We start from the raw sequence: 20,787 nt of genomic DNA on the forward strand, positions 1-20,787 counted from the left end.
CTTCCCTCTTTTGAAGGCTAGAGGTGCTGGTGTCGGCTAGCAACAGGTTGAGGGAGTGTGGCATTTCACCAGGTCTGGAGGAGAGCGGGCACTCAACCTGGCCCCTTCTGCAGAAAGGCCCATAGCATCTCTTGTCAGCCTCCAACTGAGCTGTAGCTGGCTTAGTGGGCTCAACTTCGATTTGGAAGGTTGTTTTGACAGTGAGACTTCTGGATTGGCAGACAGCAGTATTTGGGGACATAATGGTTGCTCTTACTGAACACTGGATAAGGCGTTTTACATGTATTCTTTCATCTACCTGTGTAAAGTAGGGAATGTTTATTGCCACTTTACAGATAAGGAAATTAAAGCTTGTAGGTGGGGGAGCCAGGACTTGAACCTGGTTCTGTTGGACTGCAGAGTTCCTCAGGATCCTGCCTGGCACAGATGTCTGGCAATATTGGCCACTGGTCGTTTTTTGGGTAGTTCTCTTCCCCATTTGTAATAGTCTCACCTCCTTCTTGATAATGTTGATGTTACACTTGTTTTGTTCTGGGGTTTTTTGTGTTTGTGTGTGTTTTCCTTTCTGTGAATGCGGGGTCTCACTATATTGCCTTTTAAAATATATTCTTTTTTTTTTTTTCCTTTTTGTGAACAGCAGGTCTTGAACTCTTGGGCTCAAGCTATCCTCCTGCCTCTGCCTCCCTAAGTGCTGCCTGTAAAGGCATGAGCCACTGTGCCTGGCTTGATGATGTTGATGATAATAATAAAGTTAATATGTGCTGAGTAGGTGGCAGATTTAGGATTTGAAACCTGGCAGTTTATCTCCGACAGTCTTAACCAGAAAGGAAGAGAATGAATGGCAGAATCTTGCTTGTGGTTGTTAAGCTCCTTGAGGCCCAGTGTGCAGCAGGGCCAGGCAGGGAACGCTGACCTGCTGTGCCACACAGACCAGCCCCTCGGTTCACCAAGAGGGATGGGCAGAGCAGAGCTCAGGATGGGCATGGGATGCCCAGATTTGGTCTCAGCTGGCAAAAGGCCCAAGTCTGCAGGTAGATGCTAAATCCCTGGTCTGGATTTTGAGAACTTAGAGACCGTCACACTTCCTGCTGCCTTGGGTTTATATCCTCGGAGAAACAGGGAGTGACAACAAACTTAGAAGGTGAACTAGAGGTTGCCAAGGAAACTTTCCCACCCATCTTCCTCTAGTAGGAGTTGGGGCAGAAGGAAGGTTTTTTTCCTGTTCATTGCCCCTTAGGCAGACTGGGTAGGGTTGGAGGCAGTCTAGCAGCACTGAAAGGGAGGATGGGGCTGAGAAAAAGGTAGACTGAGGGGACCAGGCTTTCAGTACCCTGCTGGACAGAGCTAGGGTACCCTTCAGGAGACTGGCCCAATCAGGTGCCAGCAGGGCCTAGAAATGCCCTTCTCTCCAAGGGGTGTGAACCCTAGAGTTCTTTTGGAAGGGAAAAAAGCAGGTATTTAAAAATCCACTTGTCTTGCAGACACTGTTCAAGGACCAACCAGGCTTAGGTAAGCTATAGGGTGCATGGAGAACAGAGCACCAGAGAGCCCTGTGGGCTGGAATGAGCAGACAGTAAGAGCTGGGGGGCTTCATGGAGATGCAAAGGTTGATGAGGAAGAGAGAAGGAAGGAAGTTAAAAGGGCCTCTTCTGGGATGTGAGGAGCCTCCCCCTTCAAACATCTACCAAATGCATGGGATCTTCCTCCTCCAAGGTCCAGCCCCATGTGTTTCTTGGATCTGGTCAAACAGCTCACCAAAAGACAGCCTGCAGCTACTATGCAAAGGCCCTACATGGGCACAATGAAGAAGGGGAAATGTCAGAATCAGGATACTGTACTTAACTTGCTGCTGTCGTTTCTGCCTGAAAAGCATCTGGTTGAGCTAGCAAGCTTCTTGTCTAGGAATGCTGGACAGTTCCTTGGGTAGTAGCAAGTCATTCTTTTTCTCTGTGGTTTTTGAGTGCTTCACTTACAGCCAGCAGGGGCCGTGAAAGGAAGAACTTTCACTCGCACTCCTCTGGTCACCCTGCTGCCCTCCAAACTGTTTCCTTGAAGTTTCCAAGGCAGCTCTGGGTGGTTCTGGGATGAGGCTCTTGCCTCATATGCTTTGTTGCAGTATGTTGGAGCGATCGCTCCAGATGTTCTTTGTGAGACATAAACCAGGGCTCTAATCAGGAGTTAGACTAGACTCTGCATATTTTTTTTATCACCCAGGCTGGAGTACAATGGCATAATCATGGCTCACTGCAGCCTCGAACTCCTCCTGGGTTCAAGCGATCCTCCCGCCTCATCCTCCAGAGCAGCTGGGACTATAGGTGCGTGCCACCACACCCAGTTGATTTCTTAATACTTTTTTTTTTTTTTTTTGAGACGGAGTTTCACTCTTGTTGCCCAGGCTGGAGTGCAGTGGTGCGATCTCAGCTCACTGTAACCACCTCCTCCTGGGTTCAAGCCTGCCTCAGCCTCCCTGGTAGCTGGGATTACAGGCACCTGTAATCCATCACGCCCAGCTAATTTTTTGTATTTTTAGTAGAGACAAGGTTTTACTATGTTGGCCAGGCTGGTCTCGAACTCCTGACCTCAAGCAATCCACCCGCCTCAACCTCCCAAGATTTCTTAATTTCTTAATTTTTTGTAGAGACAGTCTCCCTATGTTGCCCAGGCTGCTCTCGAGCTCCTGGCCTCAAGTGATGCTCCTGCCTCAGCCTCCTAAAGTGCTGGGATTATAGGCATGAGCCACCTTGCCTGGCCCAGACTCTGAACAGTTTTAGTGAGAGATAATTCACATACCATAAGCTTATCCATTTGAAATTTAAATTCACAGTTGTGTATCCATCACCACAATCAATTTTAGAACATTTTCATTATCCCAAAAAGAAACCCCATACTCCTTAGTTTTCACCCTTAAATTTCCCCCATCCTTCTCAGCAACCACTAGCCTACTTTCTGTCTCTACAGATTTGCCTGTTCTGGGCATTTCATAAAATGGAATCATACAATATGTGGTTCTTTATGACCAGCTTTGTTTACTCAACATTGTTTTCAAGTTTCTTCTGTGTTGTAGCATATATTCTTTTTTACTGCCAACCAATATTCCCCGGTAAGGATATGCTGCGTTTGTTTAAATTGTTTCCACTTTTTGACTATTATGGATTATACTGCTGTGAACCTTGGTTACAGGTTTTTTGTGGATTTCTGTTTTCATTTCTCTTTTGTATATACTGAGGAGCGGAATTGCTGGCTCACAGTCTGTGTTTAGCACTTTGAGGAATGTACACGTCTTCACATAGATGTATGTTTTTTGTCTAGACCATACCCTTTTTGTAGAGGTTGAACATCCATAATCCAAAAGCCAAAATGCTCCAAAATCTAAACTTTTTGAATGCCAGCATGATGCCACAAGTGGAAAATTCTACACATAATCCCATATGACAGGTTATAATCAAAATTCAATCACTTTATTTCATGCACAAAATTATTTTAAAATGTCATGAAATTTTAGGCCATGTATATAATGTACACATGAAAAATAAATGTTTAGACTTGGGTCCCATCCCTGAGATATCTGATTATGTATATGCAAATATTCCAAAATCCAAAACAATTTAAAATCTGCCACATTTCTGGTCCTAAGCATTTTGGATAAAGGATATTCAACCTGTATTATGTTTATATGCCTGTTCAGTGCTGGTCGTTGTAGCTTCTGCTTCCTCATCCCCTCATTTGAGCCAGGAGGGCAGAGCACGGCAGACTGCTGCCTTGCTCAGACCTAATCGTTCAGTTCTTTCATTGTACAAGTATTCATTGAGCAGCAAACATAAGCTAGTCCCTCTAAGTGCTGGGATGTATCAGTGAATAAAGAATATATGCCTGCTTTCACATGCTTCCATTTTTACTGGGGGAGACGGCAAATAAATGTAAAGTGATAAATAATAAAGGTTCAGTGGGGGCATTGGTAGTTCAGCGGCAGAAATTTCATCTCCCACGCGGGAGACTCGGGTTCGACTTCCGGCCATGTAGTCTTTCGATGCAGGAAGGGCTACCGCGTTTCTACCCAACAAAGTTATTATGGCCAGGCGCAGTGGCTCACGCCTATAATTCCAGCACTTTGGGAGGCCGAGGCGGGCGGATCACCTGAGATCCAGAGTCTGAGACCAGCCTGACCAACATGGAGAAACCCCATCTCTACTAAAAATACAAAATTAGCCAGGCGTGGTGGCGCATGACTGTAATCCCAGCTACTCGGGAGGCTGAGGTGGGAGAATTGCTTGAACCCGGGAGGTGGAGGTTGCGGTGAGCTGAGATCGTACCATTGCACTCCAGCCTGGGCAACAAGAGTAAAGTTCTGTCTCAAAAAAATAAATAAATAAAAAATAAAGGTTCATGTAAGTTTTGGGTGGCGATGAGGGCGTTGAAGCAGTTATGACCATGTTGCTACTGTGACTTTGAGATGCAGTCTTCTCGCATTGTGCACAGGCAGCATGGAGGGAGGCGGGGTACCGGCTCTCCCTCCTGAACCAGACGAGCTGTTGTGTTGCCAGTGGAGGTTCAGGGAGCCAGTGATGGGACAGCTCTGCTCCTGAGCTTTGCTACCCACAGGACCTGGGCACTGGACCTTATGATATGCTCCTTTGGAGTGAAGACTGGCTGTCATCTCAGCCCCCTCTCCTTTCTTCTTCTGCCCTATGATTCTTCACATGCCTACCAGCCCCCTGGAGTCTGCCCCTGCACCCTCATCCCTTACATATTTTGCAGAGAGCGTTTAGAAGACTGGATGTGTAGCATGTAATGGTATCTCTGTTTCCATCCTGCAGCCCACCTTGGGACACCTTGACTCCAAGCCCAGCAGTAAGTCCAACATGATTCGGGGCCGCAACTCAGCCACCTCTGCTGATGAGCAGCCCCACATTGGAAACTACCGGCTCCTCAAGACCATTGGCAAGGGTAACTTTGCCAAGGTGAAGTTGGCCCGACACATCCTGACCGGGAAAGAGGTGAGGACTGGGACTGGGGACATAGCAGCACCTCCCAGCCCTGTTGACACTCCAGCAGGTGGTGATGGGACTACTACTGCAGCCAACCTCTTGTTTATCCAGCAGAAATGAGATCTGAGATATAGGGGTGCAAAAAGCTGTGGGATGAAAAGGAGTAGGAAATATAAAGGAGGAAGTAGATTGGAATCCTGGGTTTCGCCTGTTCAGAGAAGTGATTTGGGGCCTTTTTGTCTCATCCACAGGTAGCTGTGAAGATCATTGACAAGACTCAACTGAACTCCTCTAGCCTCCAGAAAGTAAGCACATGGCACCTTCTGTCCTTTTTTTTTTTTTTTTTTTTGAGTCAGAGTCTCACTCTTGTCGCCCAGGCTGGAGTGCTGTGGTGTAATCTCGGCTCACTGCAACCTCCGACTTTTGGTTTCAAGTGATTCTCCTGCCTCAGCCTCCCGAGTAGCTGGGGTTATAGGCGCCCGCCACCACACCTGGCTAAGTTTTGTATTTTTAGTAGAGATGGGGTTTCACCATGTTAGCCAGGCTGGTCGTGAACTCCTGACCTCAAGTGATACGCTCGCCTCAGCCTCCCAAAGTGCTAGGATTATAGGCGTGAACTACTGCCCCCAGCCCTCCTGTCCCTTTCTAAATCTGTCTTCTGGGGTCAATGATCTACTGACCCCATTTAGACCTTCTCTTGAATTCCTAATTTAAATTCTCTGGCCGTTTCACTCACCACCCCCCAACCATTCCCTCCCATGGCTCTGCTACCTTCGGGGCTTTAGTTGGATCCTCTGTGGTGACTCCTCCTGAGTGGGCTTCCTGGCCATAGGCACTGGCTCTTGTGAAGTCTTTCTGTTCATTCCCAGCCACTTGGCCTACCTGTCTGACCTACTTCCTGCATCTTGTTATCTTCTGGCTTGTGGCCAGCCCTATGCAAAAACACATGTTTGTAGCCACTACTAGAAACACATGTAGCTACTTCAAGATCTGGAATGATCCAGGGGAATGGCTTTAGAAATACAAGAATAAGAGGAAGCAGGGAACCTGCCCCTGGGTTCTGTGCCAGCTACCTTTTAGAGAATGAGCTCCAGCTCAAATTTTCTGAAGAAAACCTAGTTCTGTTGATCTTGTGGCAAATCAGATACTTTCTCCGTAAGCATATTGTGGCAGTTGAGTTAGGAGAAGGCATGATTTGTGCTAACAGAGTCAGATACAGTGATACTGGGAACCTTAGGAGTAGCGGCTGAGGATTGTTGTTGAGGGCAATGCTCATGGAATTAGAGTGGATGAGTTGTTCCCCCGACGTGCAAATAGCCAGAACCAAGGTGTTTCCTACTTATTGTTACCCCTGGGATCCCTTCAAGGGTTCTTCAGTTCAGTGGAAACATTGTTGTCATCACCAGGGTGTCCCTGCTTGGCGCTTTCCAGGAGGAAGGGAAAAAGGGCTGCTCATGACATCCTGGCTCCAACCCCACAGAAGAAGAAGTCAGCGTGGGGTGGGCCATTTGGCCTTGGGAGCAGTCTAGCCTGCCATTGTAATAATTGCCTGTCCACCAAGCCATCTTATTCCCGACCTTGTTTTTCTCCCTAATTCTTCTTGGTTTTTCTCCCTAATTCTTCCTGACTCTCTGAAAGGCACCAACACCAGACAAATAGAGCCATTTTCAAAACCTTTTGAGACTCTTTGTTACTAAAGCCAGTCTGATTCTGGCCAAAAATGTGATCTCAGCAATGATCCCTGAAAAATGAACATTGAAGAAGCTAGCCCCCTCAGGGGTCTAGATGAGCCCAGAAAACCCCAAGTTCTCCCAGAAGAATGTCACTTCCATGCCAGGTGAGGAGCCTCAGGGGAAGAAGCCCTGGCAGCTGCCTCTGGCCCCATTTCAGTGCTGCTCCCCATTACTGCCCCAGAGGGTGGTATCCAGGCTTTTTGCCTCTTCATCCAAAATATCTGTTGGACCAGGGAAAAAAGTAAGAAAAACCTACGCCCTAATAAAGGGTAAGGTCAGCATTGAGTTCCTGAGGATTGGAAAGCCTTTTTCTTCTTTTCCTTTCTAGCTCAGGAAGGCTCTGGGGCATCATTAAAGGGGAAACAAATGTATTCACTTAATTCCATAAACCATATCTTGAATTAGGGCTTCCCCTACCCCCAACAAAAACAACAACAAAAACTAGTTCTGTTCTTTGTGCAAGTGATGAGGCCTGAAATTACAAAAAGCCCCACCTCCAGTTCTCTGGCCCCCGCAGAGGGGAAGGAGTTCATTTCTGTCATCTTTCTTTATGGAAATACATGGTTTGGAACCCCTGGTTTTGTTTCACAAAGAGAGCGTGAGTGTGTGGAGGTGGATTTGATTAAAATTGGCATCAGCTATATATAGGAGTGGCTTCTTCTGTCACCACCCTGGAGGCCCAGGAAGGAAAGGCCTATCCCCTAGAACAGAGCCCTCTGACTACTGTAAATCAGAAAATGATGAGGTCCCCCTCTGGTGCTCTACCACCCCTTTACACAGACCAAGCTGGGGTGTGTACTGTCACTGAACCAAGGCAGCAGCTCAGGTTCTGAATATTCACACACATGGGCTCACACTCCCTCCAGTAGAGGCACCCAGCCAAAACCCGCCTGCTGTTTTGGGGCTGGATTTGGTAGACGCAGCAGAGGGCATGGCTGGCTCATCCTGATGCCATCCCGGGTAGCACGTCCCCACAGCCAGCCCTCCTCCAGCTTCCCCAACTTCCCAGCCATGGGGAAGGCCAGGCATGAGCTAGACAACCACCCTATTTTCTTTTCTCTGCCTGGTTTTGGTTTTTTGGGAAAAAATAATCCTGGCAGGGACTGTGTTTGGAGAGACCTGAGGGGAGCAAGTTGGGCAAGCATGACCCCTGGTATTTTATCTTCCAGCTATTCCGCGAAGTAAGAATAATGAAGGTTTTGAATCATCCCAACATAGGTGAGCACAAGTTGTCATTTCTTTCTTCTTCCCCAACAGCAAGGCACTGCTTTCCAGCATGTCATCTTCTCCTGGAGGCGCACTGCCTTCTGGAGGCTGCAGTCTTCAAGGATGCCCCTGGGGAAGCTCAGCTCAAAATCCATCTCCCCTTCTGGCACACTGGGCTGTCCTTAGCAGTTTGGCTGGCATGAGAGGAACTTGTTCTTGGGAGTGGGGGATCATTAAAGGAGGGGAGACTTTCGTTCCTAGGATGCTCCTGGACATGTTGAAGAGCAGTATGTGGCCCCTCTTGCTTCTTGACTTAAGGCTTGGCCTTTTCTCTTGTAGTTAAATTATTTGAAGTGATTGAGACTGAGAAAACGCTCTACCTTGTCATGGAGTACGCTAGTGGCGGTAGGTGTGGAACTGCCTCTTCTTGTGCCCCCACTTCTTCCACCTCCAGCCAGCTCTGACTGAGATCCCTGCCTGGTCTCTTACAGGAGAGGTATTTGATTACCTAGTGGCTCATGGCAGGATGAAAGAAAAAGAGGCTCGAGCCAAATTCCGCCAGGTAGGTGTGACTCCCTCCGTAGGAGCTAGGCCTGACCTCTGCCTTTTGGGGTTTGACATGTAAGGATAAGCTGCCTGTCTGTAAGTGGCCCTTGGAGAGTACTTTGGGCTCTGCTTATCCATGTGGCAGGTTAGCACTGGGTCACAGGGTCACTGCTCTGTCAGCCCCCGTGGCCCACCCTCAGGCACCCCTGGGTTAACCCTTCTTCCTTCCTTTCAGATAGTGTCTGCTGTGCAGTACTGTCACCAGAAGTTTATTGTCCATAGAGACTTAAAGGTAAGGCATGCACTTCTCCTTGTGCCTTTGAGTGGGGGCCAGGTTGTTGCCTCTTGGTTCTCCATGATAAAACCATCAATAACCATCAGGCCCTGAGTGTTCCAGGAAACTCCAGCCTTTCTTTTTTTCTTTCTTTTTTTCTTTCTTTTTTTTTTTTTTTTTTTTTTGAGATGACCAGAAAGCCCCTAGGGCTGCCTCTGATAGAGGCCTTGTGGCTTGACCTCGGGTTCCATTCCAGCCCTTGAGCAGGGGGCCTCTGCCATTTCACCTCTTGGCACATCACTTTTCAGTGCTGCCAAGCGAGGCAGGCACACTCCAGGCTTTCTCGGTCTTTCAGGCAACCTGGTAGCTGACCCAGGGAAGAGTGCTGAAAGTTCCACAGCTGTATTCCAGCTGCTTTGCAGGCAGGCACGCACATACCATCTCCATTACCAAGATACTCAAGTTTGAGGACACCTGTGGGTCTCTTGGCTGCTGAGTCCTCACAGACATGATTTGATTAACCTGGGCCTGATGCTGAAGCTTTGCACAGCTCATAGGGTCTCTGGGCCTTCAGATCCCATCTCTCCCATGGCTGCTCGTGTGAGGAGTGGCCTGCACTGCCTTCCTCCTGCCCAGCCTATTCATGCTGATTGAAGCCCTGCCCTGAAATTGGTGGAGAAAGTTCTGAGACTGAAGATGACTTTCCGTTTGTTCTCCCATTCCCCTCAGCTCCTTCCTGCCCAGGGCCTTAGTCTGGTTCACTTGGGTCCCTGATGTTTTCCATCTTACCTCCCAGGCAGAAAACCTGCTCTTGGATGCTGATATGAACATCAAGATTGCAGACTTTGGCTTCAGCAATGAATTCACCTTTGGGAACAAGCTGGACACCTTCTGTGGCAGTCCCCCTTATGCTGCCCCAGAACTCTTCCAGGGCAAAAAATATGATGGACCCGAGGTGGATGTGTGGAGCCTAGGAGTTATCCTCTATACACTGGTCAGCGGATCCCTGCCTTTTGATGGACAGAACCTCAAGGTGGAGTGAAGTGCAAGCTTTTTATTGCTTCTCATTTCCTCTCGGCCTCTGGTCTTAGCCCTGACCTCCCGCCTTTGCCACCTGTCTACATTTGTCCCGAGCCAAAGCTTCAGAGAAGGGCTTGCTGAGGTAGCAGCAGTCAAAGGCCTTCTGCACCTGGGAATGAATAACCTCAGTTCCTTTCTCGAAAGATGGGATAAACTGTGTGTGTGTTCATCCCCCAAGGCACTCCGGATTGCAGGCCTCGGACTGGTCAAGTTAGAGGGTACGAGGGTATTTGACTTCACTTGCCTCTCTGGTGAGGTGTCTTTTCCCCAGGCTGTCTGCCTTCTTCCATATTTCATTTATGTCTGCTTGGCCAGGCTTAAGCTCTCAGGATCTTGGATATTAGGTTTCTTCCTTTGGCCTTGGGGTGATTTCAATTTTCTAACCCTGGATCCTCCTACAGGAGCTGCGGGAACGGGTACTGAGGGGAAAATACCGTATTCCGTTCTACATGTCCACGGACTGTGAAAACCTGCTTAAGAAATTTCTCATTCTTAATCCCAGCAAGAGAGGCACTTTAGAGGTGAGCAGTGGAGCCCAACTGGCGGAAGGGCCTGGGGTCCCCACAGAAACTTTCCAGCTGAGTTTCTTCCCCCTGCCTTTGTCTTTCTCTGTGTTCCCCAGCAAATCATGAAAGATCGATGGATGAATGTGGGTCACGAAGATGATGAACTAAAGCCTTACGTGGAGCCACTCCCTGACTACAAGGACCCCCGGCGGACAGGTGAGGCTGTGCCGGGCTGTGAGGTTAAGCTTGCCTAGGAGTTGAGGCCAGTCTTAACTGTATGTCCCCCTGTGCAGAGCTGATGGTGTCCATGGGTTATACACGGGAAGAGATCCAGGACTCGCTGGTGGGCCAGAGATACAACGAGGTGATGGCCACTTATCTGCTCCTGGGCTACAAGAGCTCCGAGGTGTGTGCTCCCTGCTCCATTCTCTGACCTGGCCAGCCTCACTGTCAGTAGCACCCATGCTTCTAACACTTGTTGAGGGCAGAAGCTCATCTCTGAGTAGGTGTGCTCTCTGCTCACCAATTTTAAGCCTCAGCTTTGGTGTCTAAGGTCCTCTGGCCCATTCACTGATCTCCATGAGTGAATTAATAGAAGGCTGGTTAGGGTCAGTGTGGGACTGGGTCAGAGTTTCAATACGGGTGAGTTGATCTAGGATAGTCTGCATTGATTAGATACGTCTAGGTCATTGGCTAGCACTTCTACGTTGATCTAGATATCTTTGTGTCTCTTTCTGTATCTGGAAGTGTACATTTCTGGGTGGGTGGGTGTGTGTGTCTGATGGGAAGCTTGAGTCTGTTGCCTTTTTTTTTTTTTTTTTTTTTTTTTTTTTGAGACGGAGTTTCGCTCTTGTTGCCCAGGCTGGAGTGCAATGGCAGGATCTTGGCTCACTGCAACCTCCGCCTCCCGGGTTCAAGCGATTCTCCTGCCTCAGCCTCCCAAGTAGCTGGGACTACAGGCATGCGCCACCATACCCGGCGATTGAGTCTGTTGCTTCTGTCTAGTGCTTTACGTTTGGATGTGTGTATCTGTGTGTGTGTGTGTGTGTGTGTGTCCGTCTTCCCGTCTGTGGATCTGGAGACTTTGTGATTGTTCTTCTGCCCATTTGGGTTTTGTTCATCATCTGAGTGTCCCCACATGAACTCCCAGCCTCCCTGCCCTGCTCTCCCTCTGGTGGTGGGATCCTTAAGAGGCACCTGGTGACACTTGGTATAGGCCCATATTGCTCTGTGTTGAGGGGAGTGGTCTTGAGTCTGGACATGTGTTCTTGCGGATGTTTGTGTCTCTGGGTGTGTGGGCTTATGTATTCCTCTCTGAGGCTGTGTTTGTCATTGTCTGTGTCAGAGTATGTATGTCTCCAGGGTCTCCTCCTGGGGGATGTATTGGTCTTACAAGTGGATGTCTGGTATGATCCTGGGGTGTTTGAGTGTTGGCAGAGGGCGGTATGTGTAAATGTGTCCATCTGTAGGGATCTGCACGTGACTTCTGCTCTCCCTTGAAGCTGTTTTCTGTTTCTTTCAGCTGGAAGGCGACACCATCACCCTGAAACCCCGGCCCTCAGCTGATCTGACCAATAGCAGCGCCCCATCCCCATCCCACAAGGTACAGCGCAGCGTGTCGGCCAATCCCAAGCAGCGGCGCTTCAGCGACCAGGGTAAATGCTTTTGGGAGTTGTAGGTGGGGACTCACCCCTCTCCAGAGAGGTCACAGGTTCTGTGGGGACCTGGGTAACACAGCTAAGTTTCAGTCCTGGTACAGCCACTTAACAGTAGTGTGGCTATGGGCAAGCCACTTCCCTTCTCTCGCCTCTGTGGAATGGGGGCTTGCTGGGTTGTTGGCCAGCCCTGTAGGAGATGAGCGTGCATGGGGCTGGCGCTCAGTGGACCCCTTGGCCTTACCCATTCCCACCCTCCCTCTGGCCCAGCAGCTGGTCCTGCCATTCCCACCTCTAATTCTTACTCTAAGAAGACTCAGAGTAACAACGCAGAAAATAAGCGGCCTGAGGAGGACCGGGAGTCAGGGCGGAAAGCCAGCAGCACAGCCAAGGTGCCTGCCAGCCCCCTGCCCGGTCTGGAGAGGAAGAAGACCACCCCAACCCCCTCCACGGTGAGCCATACCCCCCGCCCTCTCCTTCCTTCCTGCAGTGGGGCCTGCCCTCTCCAGGCAGCTCTTCTCTTAATTCAGACTCTTCCCTTTGGCTGCTACTTCTGCTTATAGTAGGAAGCCTCACTCCCAGGAGTAAATGCAGAATCCTTTCCTTAACCTACCACTGTCTGCTTCAGGTGGAAGGGACAGGAAGCCTGTTCCATGAACCTGGGGGGAGAACCTGGCTGTAGACCACTTGGCTTTCTGATAGAATGCTTGCTCTTTATTCCCCACAGAACAGCGTCCTCTCCACCAGCACAAATCGAAGCAGGAATTCCCCACTTTTGGAGCGGGCCAGCCTCGGCCAGGCCTCCATCCAGAATGGCAAAGACAGGTGAGAGACCCGGGCCCTGCCTGCCCCACTCCCTAGGAGCCATGTCTCACAGAGTGATGTCTGTCAGCAGCACCATCTCCTGTCCCTGCCAGCGCATTGCTCCCTGCTCCCTGGAGTTCCATCCTGGCTGTGTCCAGTCCAGCTTTCCCCTCCCCTATTCCACGCCATTGCCTCCTCCCCATCTTCCTCTGACTGCTTCTTGCAGTTTGCCAAGGGTGGGGCTGACCATGGCCATCTCAGCTACATGCTCGCTTCTTGACCACGGCCAGGGCATGGCAGCTGCCCTCCTCTAGACATGAACAGCTAAGGCCTTGTGTTGGGGGTCCCAGCTCAGCACAGAACCAAGAGATGCCCACCTTGAGGGGTGTACACATAGAGGGCGACTCCAGCCATCCCCATGAGACCAGAGCTCCCCAGCCTTCACTGGCCGCATTTCTTGGTGTTGCATTCCTGGCTCTATCTCTTCTGAGTTTATGAAAGTTTCCCCTCAGCAATACCCCACTCTTTCTGTAGAAGCAACTCTCCTGTTCTTAGAATTCTTAGGAGGCCAGTGCAGCCTGGAGGCAGCGGCCCCTTGTCTGCTCTCCTTCATTTCTGGTTTCCTCTTCCCAGGCACTGACCCACCTCGCTGCTTCCCGACCTCACTCACCTCCACTTCCCAGCCCCGCATTCCTCAGTTCTGACTTGCATCCCGCTGCTGCCCAGGCCTGACCTCTACCCTGCCGGAGCTCCCGAGCTCTGGCCCTTCCCCTGCCCTTGCTTCCTAATCCAGGCCTCCCGCCCTCACTCACCCCTAACACGGGCCTCTCCGCTGCTTTTGTCTCCTAGCCTAACCATGCCAGGGTCCCGGGCCTCCACGGCTTCTGCTTCTGCCGCAGTCTCTGCGGCCCGGCCCCGCCAGCACCAGAAATCCATGTCGGCCTCCGTGCACCCCAACAAGGCCTCTGGGCTGCCCCCCACGGAGAGTAACTGTGAGGTGCCGCGGCCCAGGCAAGTGTGCTGGGGCAGCTGGTGCACCTGCTGCCCTCAGCCCACCCTATCCCCTTGCCCCAGCAATTTCTTCTTCCCACTTGGGGGTCCTGCTCTGTTCTTGTCATCTTAGCCACAAGAAATGGGTCTGTCCCCTGCGGCCAGGAAGTGGAGGGAACAAAAAGCATTAATGCCCCTCTTTTCCAGTTCTCCCTCTCAGAACAGGTATGCAGGAAGCTGTCCTGAGGCTCCAAAGGGAAACCTTTTTGTTCTGAACCTTCCCGGGTTTCCTTAGGGACCCCGGGGATAGTTGGCATCACAGGGACTCAATCCTCAAGGGTTGGTCCCCATTGCCCCCTTGAGGGTCCAGTCTGCCCGGCTCCCAGGGAGCCCGCTCTCTCCAGTCTAAGCCACACTCCACACACGGGTCCTTCCTTGCCTCCCTCCCTCCCTTCCCAAACCATCTCCTTCCACTTCCACGAGACTTCCTTCTCACCACTGTCCTCAGTAGTCACACCCTTCCTTCTGTGTCCTCGTGATGGCTGCCTCTGCCCTAGCATCCCCCTCCCTGTCCCCACCACAGGGTGTCCAGGTGCCCAGTGATGATGGCTGTCCTGTACCCTAATTCGTCCCCCTCAACCCCACTTCTCTTCCCACAGCACAGCCCCCCAGCGTGTCCCTGTCGCCTCCCCATCCGCCCACAACATCAGCAGCAGTGGTGGAGCCCCAGACCGAACTAATTTCCCGCGGGGTGTGTCCAGCCGAAGCACCTTCCATGCTGGGCAGCTCCGACAGGTGCGGGACCAGCAGAATTTGCCCTACGGTGTGACCCCAGCCTCTCCCTCTGGCCACAGCCAGGGCCGGCGGGGGGCCTCTGGGAGCATCTTCAGCAAGTTCACCTCCAAGTTTGTACGCAGGTAAGCAAGGAGCTTTGGGTGGCAGAGAGGCTCAGGCCAGGCCTTCCTACTTGACTCGGGGTGGGTTGGGGGTTGGGGGTTGGGGTTTGGGACACTGTGCCGGTATTGGGTCCTGGGGTTAGAAGAGGCTTCAGGAAGCACAAGAAATTAGGTCTTTGTCAACACCTTATGTGCCCAGGCCCACCCCTCTTAGGCCTCTCCCCAACTCCTCACAGGCACCCCTCATTCCCTGGCCCCAAGCAGATGGCCGATGCCGCCTCCTCTCTAGGAGAGTGTGAACTCAGATGCTAAAATAAAAGCCCCCCCTTCTCTCCTGGGTTCCCATGGAAACTTATATTTGGTGACGCAGCTGCAAAGTCATGAGGCATGAGCCAGGCTGGGGCCAGCAAGGAAAATTTTGTCCTGGTCTCTTGCCCCTTTGACTGCCTCTCCCGCTAGTTGGTTCTGTTTCTGGCTGCAGCTGCAGCCATGCCCTTCTGCCTGGGGGTTCTTAGGGTGAAACCTATAAATGAAATCACTGGCGAGGGCCTACAGTGGCCTCCTCCCTAACCTAACTCCGATGTGCCAAAGCTTTCCTGTGTTGGACCCAGGGTGGGGGTCTCTTCACGGGGTTTCTTACACCTGAGCCCCCAGCCACCACAGAGGGGCAGCTTGAAGTACATCCAGCCAACTGGCTGGCCTCCTGGGATGCTCCGCATCCCCATCCTGCCATTCGTCTCCCTGCCTTGGAGTAGCAGCTCAGGAAGCAGCAGGGGCTTTGAGAGAACAGGCTCGCCTGCCCTTCCTCTACGTTTCACTCCACTCTGCTGGAGGAGCCAAAGCCACTGCCCCATCCGAGCCCCAGAATGCAAGTGTGAGGCCTGCAGAGAGTGTGGGCAGATCTGAAAGTCTGGGACTCTAGTCTCGCTGAGCGGCTCTTCCGAAAATGGGATGACCCTTGAACCTGTAAAGCCACCCTCCCCACCTGCTTATCCACATACCGTCTTGTTGGTTTTTTTTTTATTTCTTTTTTTATTTTGTCTTTTTTTTTGTTTGTTTTTTTAGAAATCTGTCTTTCAGGTTTGCCAGAAGGTAGGCGTTGAGCCCGCTGTGTGTGTGTGTGTGTGTGTCTGTGTCCTGTGTCCTGCCTCCATCACTAACTCCCCTTTTCTGGCTCTTACTCTCCTCCATCTGCTTAACCAAGTCTGTGTGGCCCTCCTCTCTCTGCCATCTTAAAGGGATGAAGACTGCCTCTGATTGGGCATCAGCACAAGGCCTGCCCTCCGTGCCCCCAGTACAAACAGGCAGGGCTAAGAGGCCACATTGGCCCACTCAGGGCAAATGGCTTTAAAAATGAGGGCCTTCCTTGGGCCCACAGTTACGCCTGTCCTCAAGTAAGGGGAGACTGTCTCAGGGAAGCCTCCCTTTAAGATTGTCTCTCACCCACCTCACCCCACCCCCACTCCCCCTCACCCCAGGTTTTGGTCACAAGTGTTGGGATCCTTTCCTGCCCTTTCCCTTGTCACGTGCATGCGCTATGAGGAAGCTCCAGGGTTACAAGTGCATCTGGGATGGTATCTTGTTTGTTGGCTCCTGGGCTTCCTGAACTTCAGAGCTGTGTGACCTCTTCCTCGTGGCCTATGGGATCGCAGGACTTTGGAGACACTACAGGGACCCTGGGGCCCCAAGGTTTCAGTCTGGCTCCCCCAGACCTTAGGAGCTTTTGTCTCACAAATGGAGCACAGCACCCCCTCCTGGCAGCTCCTGCAGAACTAGCCCCACCCACCCGCACCCCTGCCCCAGCACCCCTGCCACCAGCAGCATCTGGATAAATCAAGCCTCTTCTCCTCTAGGCTGTTTTCTCCAGGTATGGCCTGTCTCTTCCAAAGTGCGGGGAACTGGGACATTCTAGGGCAAGGGCCATTCTACCCCAAGCCTTAGCAAAACAACAGGAGATCGCTGCACCCTTACTCAGGGGTCTCCCTTCACAGGCCCCTTCCTGGCTCTTTCACCCCTGGCCTTATGCTTATCCTCTCTGCAGGCCTCGGGGGCCAAATACCAAGCTGAAGACCAAGGGCCAGGTTAAGAGTGCTTGTTCCCCAAGGCTGTCTGCTCAGGCCCTGCAATGGGACTGGGGTGCCTGGCAGGCACATTGGTGCCACAGCTGATGGAGGAACATCCAGACAGGGTCTTCAGGCTTTCCCCATCCCCTCCTCCTCCCACCCAGCTCTTGACTGCATGGCTGGCTGCTGCCTCAAGGGGCCCCAGCAGGGGGCTGCCCCACAGGGGGTCTGGAGAGAGCAGGGAGGGTGCCTTCCTCGCACAGCCGGGCTCCCTGCTCGCAGTGTGCTTGTATGCACCCCTGTGTTGGTTGTGTCTTCCTGTTTATTTCTATGTGCTGCTGCTCTTCCTCCTTCCTCTCACATCCTTCCTCCTCTGCAATCCCCAATTTCCTAGCTCCAGACACCCATCTTCCAGCCAGGAGCTGGAGAAGCCGCTCAGCGGGGCCAGACCTCTTCCCCACCTACCCACCCAAGGTGTCTGCCCTGCCCTGCCCCGCCCCACCCCGCCCTCGTCCTCCCTGTGTATGAGCAGATGGCCTGGCAGGCCAGCAGGTAGGGGAGTTGGGAAAGGTCGGAGGAGGCGGTCTTTTCCACTTAGCAGCAGGCACCCATCCCCAGGTGACTACCACACAGACCCAGGCCTTGGCACTTTGAGTCTCCTGACAGAGGCCCTTGCGTAGCCACGGCCCCTCCTCCTACAGAGATCCAAAGCATTGCAGCCCCTTTCCTCCAAAAGGACTGCAGTCCTGAGACCCTAGCGTGTGGCTCCAAAAACGCACTCAACACCCGCAACCCCCAGAACAGCGCGTGAGCCCTGGCTGTGGGGGAGCAGCCTCGTGCCGGGCCGTGTGCTCAGTGTGCTCAGTGAAGTGCGTGCACAGCCACTCCCCCTCCTCCCCCAGAGCAGAGGCTCCTTCTCCCCAGCACAGATCTGGGAGTGTGGGGAGGGACAGGCCCCATGTGCTGAGCTCCTTGCTGGAAAGGAATGGTTGAGCCGCCAGTGTGAGGTGCTGCAGAGCCCTGTTGGCTTGCCAGGTGATGGGCAGAGGGCCCTGGGCTTGGGTCCTGCCCACCCACTGGTGGCACCTCCCCAGACCCACTCGCATCTGGGTCTGTGGCGGCGGAAGGAGCGAGAGATCCCAGCACTAAACTCTCCCTCGCTCTGTTTTTTGAGGAACCTGAATGAACCTGAAAGCAAAGACCGAGTGGAGACGCTCAGGTGAGAGGGCTGGAGCCAGCACTGGCCCTGCCCGGGCCACCGGGCTTGCCACAGCCTCCTGCTCCTCTCTTCCTTCTGCCACTTGGCTCTTCCTCCCGTGGTTCTGCCCTGTCCCTACCCTCTGGGGCCTCCCTTTCCTCAGAGAGTTTCCCCTTCCCAAACCCAATTGCAGGAGTTACGGGCCCTTCTCAGGTCTGGTATATTCTGGAAGTCGGAGTTCTGGGTCGGGTGGTCGGGGCTACAGATTCCTACCCCTGGACTATCCCACCTCCCTGTGCTCCGAGGCTTCTTTCTGGAGAGTCTGTGCTCATGCTATTGAGGGCACTGGCGTCTTCCCTGACCCCACCCCACCTACCCCAAGGCTGGCTTCTCCCCTTCACTGTCCTGAGAGATGGGGGTTGGAGGACTGCCACCCTCCGCCCCCGCAGGCCAGGGGCCACGCCTGGCTGCTCCTGCTCCCTCCTGCTCTCCTCTCTGGGCTCAGGGGCTGTCTGCCAGGGTGGCTCTCCTGGGGTGGGGTGCCTCAGCACCCTCGTGACGCCCGCCTCTGCCGTCTCCACAGACCTCATGTGGTGGGCAGTGGCGGCAACGACAAAGAAAAAGAAGAATTTCGGGAGGCCAAGCCCCGCTCCCTCCGCTTCACGTGGAGTATGAAGACCACGAGCTCCATGGAGCCCAACGAGATGATGCGGGAGATCCGCAAGGTGCTGGACGCGAACAGCTGCCAGAGCGAGCTGCATGAGAAGTACATGCTGCTGTGCATGCACGGCACGCCGGGCCACGAGGACTTCGTGCAGTGGGAGATGGAGGTGTGCAAACTGCCGCGGCTCTCTCTCAATGGGGTTCGATTTAAGCGGATATCGGGCACCTCCATGGCCTTCAAAAACATTGCCTCCAAAATAGCTAACGAGCTGAAGCTTTAACAGGCTGCCAGGAGCGGGGGCGGCGGGGGCGGGCCAGCTGGACGGGCTGCCAGCCGCCGCGCCGCCCCACCTGGGCGAGACTGCAGCGATGGATTGGTGTGTCTCCCCTGCTGGCACTTCTCCCCTCCCTGGCCCTTCTCAGTTTTCTCTTACATGTTTGTGGGGGGTGAGAGATTGTTCTCCCGCCCCCCACATTCACCCCTGCCCAGAGATTCCCCCTTCCCCTCTCCCCTACTGGAGGCAAAGGAAGGGGAGGGTGGATGGGGGGGCAGGGCTCCCCCTCGGTACTGCGGTTGCACAGAGTATTTCGCCTAAACCAAGAAATTTTTTATTACCAAAAAGAAAAAAGAAAAAAAAAAATCCCAGCGGCCACCTTTCCTCCCTGCCCCATTGGGACAGTCAAGACTGGATCTGTGGGGTTTCCCGGGAGGGTGGCTCAGGGCTGGAACACTCTCAGGCAAGAGTGGTGGAGCTCCCGTCAGGCCCTCCGCCAGGCCCACTGTGGGCTTCTCCCCTCTCCTCCCTCCTTCCCCTCCAAGCAAACCACCAGAGGTGGCCTTCCCCTGACCTCAGGCCCCTGGGCTGGAGGCCTGGGTGGTGGGGCAGGGGGCGGGGGTGCTGCGCAGCCCTGCAGTGGGTGGGGCTGGGGGCTGCTCCGGGGCTGCCGAGGCTAGAGGGCTGGCACAAGGCTCCGCCTCCCTCCACACTGTACCCTCTGCCCCTCCTTCCCAGAGCTGGGCATTTCCTTCCACAAGCTGCTGTGGGGACATGTGTTCCCTCCTCAAAAGTCTGTGCCATCTTCTCCCACCCCTCCCGGGTAGAAGGAGGGGCTGACCCCAGGGCTGGGAGAGGGGAGGGGACTGCAGGGCAGACTGGCTCCTCGGTCCCCAGGGGGCCTCTTGGGCTGTTGGTCTCCAGAGCAGGGCCACTGGGCACTCTGTGATGGGGGAGCCTTTGTCTGAAAGCACAGCCCCCTCGCCCTTCCTCTCCCCATGGCTTCCCCTTCATTGGCATTAATCTGGGCACCAGCTCTCTCCATAGCAGTGACTTCCCTCGCCACTCTCATCTCTCAGCCTTGCCTTTTCTTCCTGACACTGTCGCCCCCTCCTCTCAGGAGACACTGCCCAGGGCCACCTGGCAGAAGGCTGGGTTAGGCAGCAGGGCTGGGAGCATCTGCCCTCCACAGGGTGGGGGACAGATAGGCGAAGCGACTCCCAGCTTGCTACCCTCAGTGGCCAGTGTGGGCGTGGGCGGTTTGGGGCGCTTGGCTGGTGGTGGCCACTGCATCCCTTAATTTATTTCTCTGCTGTTTCTGTTCTTGAGAAATTGGGGGAGGGAGTCCTACACAGAGGCTGCCCCTACCCTCACCTGAGTTGTACATTTTTTTGTGATGGGTTTTATTTTTTATTTTATTATTTTATTTTATTTTTTTTTTGATTTATGATGACTCCACCCCTCTTCATCACCCCCACTCCCAGGCCAGGCTCAGCGATTAAGCCGAGCCCTTGCGTCCTAGGAAGGGGCCTCGCCAACCTCAGCCCTCCTGCCCCACACTCCTACTGCGGCTCAGACCAAGGGCTCCCCCTCCCTCCCTTCCCCCCTCCTGCCCTATGGAACAGCCCGGGTGCTCTGAGGGGGCCGGGAGGGCATGGCTTGGCTCCCAAAGGGGGTAGGGGCCCGGGGCACCCAGGCAAGGTGGCCCCTCCCCGTCTAGCCCCCTCCTCCCTAACCCTGCACTTAGTTTCTCCTCTGGATCAAACACGTAATAAAGAGAATGTTTGGAATCTGAGCTGCCTCCTCCTGTTTCTTCTCCCAGCCAGGCAGGGACCCAGTCCCCTGTGGGCAAGATGTAGCCCAGCCCGCCTGCCTTGCAGGAGAGACTTGATTCCTGTCTGGGGCCAGTGCTG

At 53.2% G+C, this 20,787-nt stretch overlaps 1 protein-coding gene across 16 annotated transcripts in view; it reads left to right on the top strand.

Annotated features, from left to right (window-relative positions):
* Window positions 1-20,669, top strand: part of MARK2 (microtubule affinity regulating kinase 2) — a 73,300-nt gene extending 52,631 nt beyond the window's left edge. For 2 of the 16 annotated variants that reach the window (XM_055296937.2, XM_063642404.1), the window contains exons 2-19: window positions 4,815-4,994; window positions 5,237-5,290; window positions 7,888-7,936; window positions 8,264-8,329; window positions 8,416-8,486; window positions 8,706-8,762; window positions 9,541-9,777; window positions 10,226-10,345; window positions 10,447-10,546; window positions 10,624-10,736; window positions 11,853-11,985; window positions 12,256-12,437; window positions 12,713-12,810; window positions 13,639-13,800; window positions 14,439-14,696; window positions 15,741-15,767; window positions 17,913-17,957; window positions 18,520-20,669. In XM_055296937.2, the coding sequence (XP_055152912.1) occupies window positions 4,815-4,994; window positions 5,237-5,290; window positions 7,888-7,936; window positions 8,264-8,329; window positions 8,416-8,486; window positions 8,706-8,762; window positions 9,541-9,777; window positions 10,226-10,345; window positions 10,447-10,546; window positions 10,624-10,736; window positions 11,853-11,985; window positions 12,256-12,437; window positions 12,713-12,810; window positions 13,639-13,800; window positions 14,439-14,696; window positions 15,741-15,767; window positions 17,913-17,957; window positions 18,520-18,880 (2,313 nt within the window). In that variant the 3' untranslated portion in view covers window positions 18,881-20,669. Of the gene's footprint in view, window positions 1-4,814; window positions 4,995-5,236; window positions 5,291-7,887; window positions 7,937-8,263; window positions 8,330-8,415; window positions 8,487-8,705; window positions 8,763-9,540; window positions 9,778-10,225; window positions 10,346-10,446; window positions 10,547-10,623; window positions 10,737-11,852; window positions 11,986-12,255; window positions 12,438-12,712; window positions 12,811-12,926; window positions 12,947-13,638; window positions 13,818-14,438; window positions 14,697-15,740; window positions 15,768-17,912; window positions 17,958-18,241; window positions 18,257-18,519 lie in introns of those variants that run through there. The other 14 variants (XM_063642401.1, XM_055297339.1, XM_055296868.2 and 11 more) reach the window with 14 other exon arrangements.
* The last annotated feature ends 118 nt before the right edge of the window (window positions 20,670-20,787 follow it).

Source organism: Symphalangus syndactylus, chromosome 1 (assembly GCF_028878055.3).
Source record: "Symphalangus syndactylus isolate Jambi chromosome 1, NHGRI_mSymSyn1-v2.1_pri, whole genome shotgun sequence".
In the NCBI taxonomy this organism is placed as follows: Eukaryota; Metazoa; Chordata; class Mammalia; order Primates; family Hylobatidae; genus Symphalangus; species Symphalangus syndactylus.